The sequence below is a fragment of the Chenopodium quinoa genome, unplaced genomic scaffold, assembly GCF_001683475.1.
Source record: "Chenopodium quinoa cultivar QQ74 unplaced genomic scaffold, ASM168347v1, whole genome shotgun sequence".
In the NCBI taxonomy this organism is placed as follows: domain Eukaryota; kingdom Viridiplantae; phylum Streptophyta; class Magnoliopsida; order Caryophyllales; family Amaranthaceae; genus Chenopodium; species Chenopodium quinoa.
The window spans coordinates 282,742-284,921 of NW_018744955.1; the positions used below are offsets into that span (position 1 = coordinate 282,742).

A 2,180-nucleotide genomic window follows, 5' to 3' on the forward strand; every position below is an offset into this window, starting at 1 on the left:
TGTAAGACAAAATTACATGTGAGATTATTCTTAATAATTAACATCTTTACTTCTAACAACTTGCTTGCATTAAATTCGGATCTTGCTATTCATTTGTATAATCAACCCAGATCACAGTTACACTAAATACTCCATGTTATAGTATCGTAACTGATTTACACTTTTCAATCAGGCAAACATAATAAGCTAATATATAGCCTAAGATATTATAAGATAGTTTAAAACGCGTGAAGGAATACTATATAATTGAACTATATTCATTGACATATTTCAAAACATTGGCATCTCAACCTAGTAAGGGTTCAAAGAGAACAATGGGCAAAACAGGAAGCTCATTGTTGGCGAAACTCGTCTTGATCCTTAGTTTTGCAGTTGTAGCTCTTGGAAGTAATACCGTTACTAACCTAAAAGCCTTCTATTTGGTGCAGCAGGTACTTAACTTGTTTTCATTTTGATTTTAAAATAGTTTAAATTATCTTCTTTTCGCGACTTGTTAGGGTTTGGTCTAGTTGGATCATTCATCGAACCTAAAAGTAATAAATGTAGTAAATATATATGATTTTTGTTTAATTTGTTGCAGTGGTTAGGTTCATACTGTAATCAAGCAGGAACAAAATGTTGCTATCCTGAATGGGGGAAACCTAGTCCAGATTTTACTATTGATGGGCTATGGCCTTACTCTGGTGATGGAAACTTTGCCTACAATTGTGGTGACGACAACTATGATGTTGGTCGGGTATGATAATCTTACATTTTCTTCATTTTTTTCAATAATAACTTTTAAAAATTTCAATTTCAACGCAATTTTTTTAACCACGGTTAATGACCATTTAAACGTTCGGACAAACATAATAATTATGTGAGGTCTTGTTAAAGAACCCAAATTCAACACAAATATTAAGTTGATGGTTAAGGCACAATATATATTTCGTACTTTATCATGCCCACTCAAATAAGAGTCTGGTAAGCTTGAAATATAGATGTTACATGGCCCCCACCATACCCAATGCTTAATACGGAGTATTTCACTTTAAAGGGGTGATGGTTAAGATTCAAACTCGTGACATTCTTGACACCATAACTTAGATACTAAGTTAGAGAGACATTCACTATGACATTCTTGACACCATATCATACACCACTCACATAAGAGTCTGTTAAGCTTGAAATATAGATGATTTAAACATGGCCCTTATTTTGACAAGTTGAAGAATAAAGCCTTAATCCATATTACCAACTAATACAATATTACATTATTGCAATGTAGATAAAATTCATGCAGGATGAGCTACGAAAATCATGGCCATCTTTCACATGCCCACAAATCGGAAGGAAGTTTTGGGTGCATGAATGGAACAAACACGGAACATGCACAAAATCAGTCTTAGGTGAGATCCCTTATTTTGAAGCCGCTTTGAACCTCAAGAAGCAAGCCAACATCTACCAAGCCCTAGCAAAAGCCGGTATTACACCGGGCAACAAGTTTTACTCTCTTAAGGACATCAAGAGGGCTCTAGCTCGATCCATCGGGTTTCACCCATGGGTTAGGTGTAATCACAATGCTCAAGGACATAGCCAAATTTGGCAAGTCACATTTTGTGCAGACAAAAGTGGGAAGCATCTTATTGAATGCCCTTACATTCCTTCGGGACGTAACGATTGTGCATCTCATATCCAGTTACCTCCCTACTATTAATAGTATAGTACGTACCATTGTACCAAGCTAAGCTAGGTTATTTGTTGAGCTTCCTCGATTGCATTATTATAACTCTTTGATTATGTTTTGTGTTGCACTTTTGAATAAACAACAACTATCATAATTTGTTGATCATTATTGTACTCAATCCGGTATTGTGAATAATTCAATCCGGTCAATTTATGTGATATTGTACGTCTTTGCTAGTCAATTTAATCATGTGATGGTCTTTATTAGTCTATTTAATTATGTGATATTCATAATTGATACTGTCTTCACTAGTCAATTTTATGTGATTCAAATGGTCATTTAATTTAGTTTTATTTTATCGTTAATTCTTATTATAATAGAACAAACTATTGCATCAATCCGGACTGACCAAATGTTTCGTCAGTCCAACGGGTTTTTGCTTTATACCAATGATCGCTCCTATTGACGGCGTTGTTATTAGCGGTGGTATCGTTGACGACGGCGAGAAACTCTT

The 2,180-nt window shown here is 34.8% G+C and overlaps 1 protein-coding gene across 1 annotated transcript; it reads left to right on the plus strand.

Annotated features, from left to right (window-relative positions):
* Nucleotides 1-211: 211 nt before the first annotated feature.
* LOC110706287 (ribonuclease 1-like) lies at nucleotides 212-1,979 on the plus strand. Its single transcript, XM_021884181.1, has 3 exons — nucleotides 212-431; nucleotides 581-736; nucleotides 1,268-1,979. The coding sequence occupies exons 1-3, from the start codon at nucleotides 315-317 to the stop codon at nucleotides 1,694-1,696; spliced, it is 702 nt and encodes a 233-aa protein (XP_021739873.1). The 5' UTR covers nucleotides 212-314; the 3' UTR covers nucleotides 1,697-1,979.
* Nucleotides 1,980-2,180: the final 201 nt, after the last annotated feature.

Bases quoted from the DNA above. Each gene is read 5' to 3' on its own strand.
- LOC110706287 (XM_021884181.1), top strand. From the start codon at position 315: ATGGGCAAAACAGGAAGCTCATTGTTGGCGAAACTCGTCTTGATCCTT. The intron at 432-580 runs GTACTTAACTTG...AATTTGTTGCAG, and splicing joins CCTTCTATTTGGTGCAGCAG to TGGTTAGGTTCATACTGTAA. The intron at 737-1,267 runs GTATGATAATCT...ATTGCAATGTAG, and splicing joins ACAACTATGATGTTGGTCGG to ATAAAATTCATGCAGGATGA.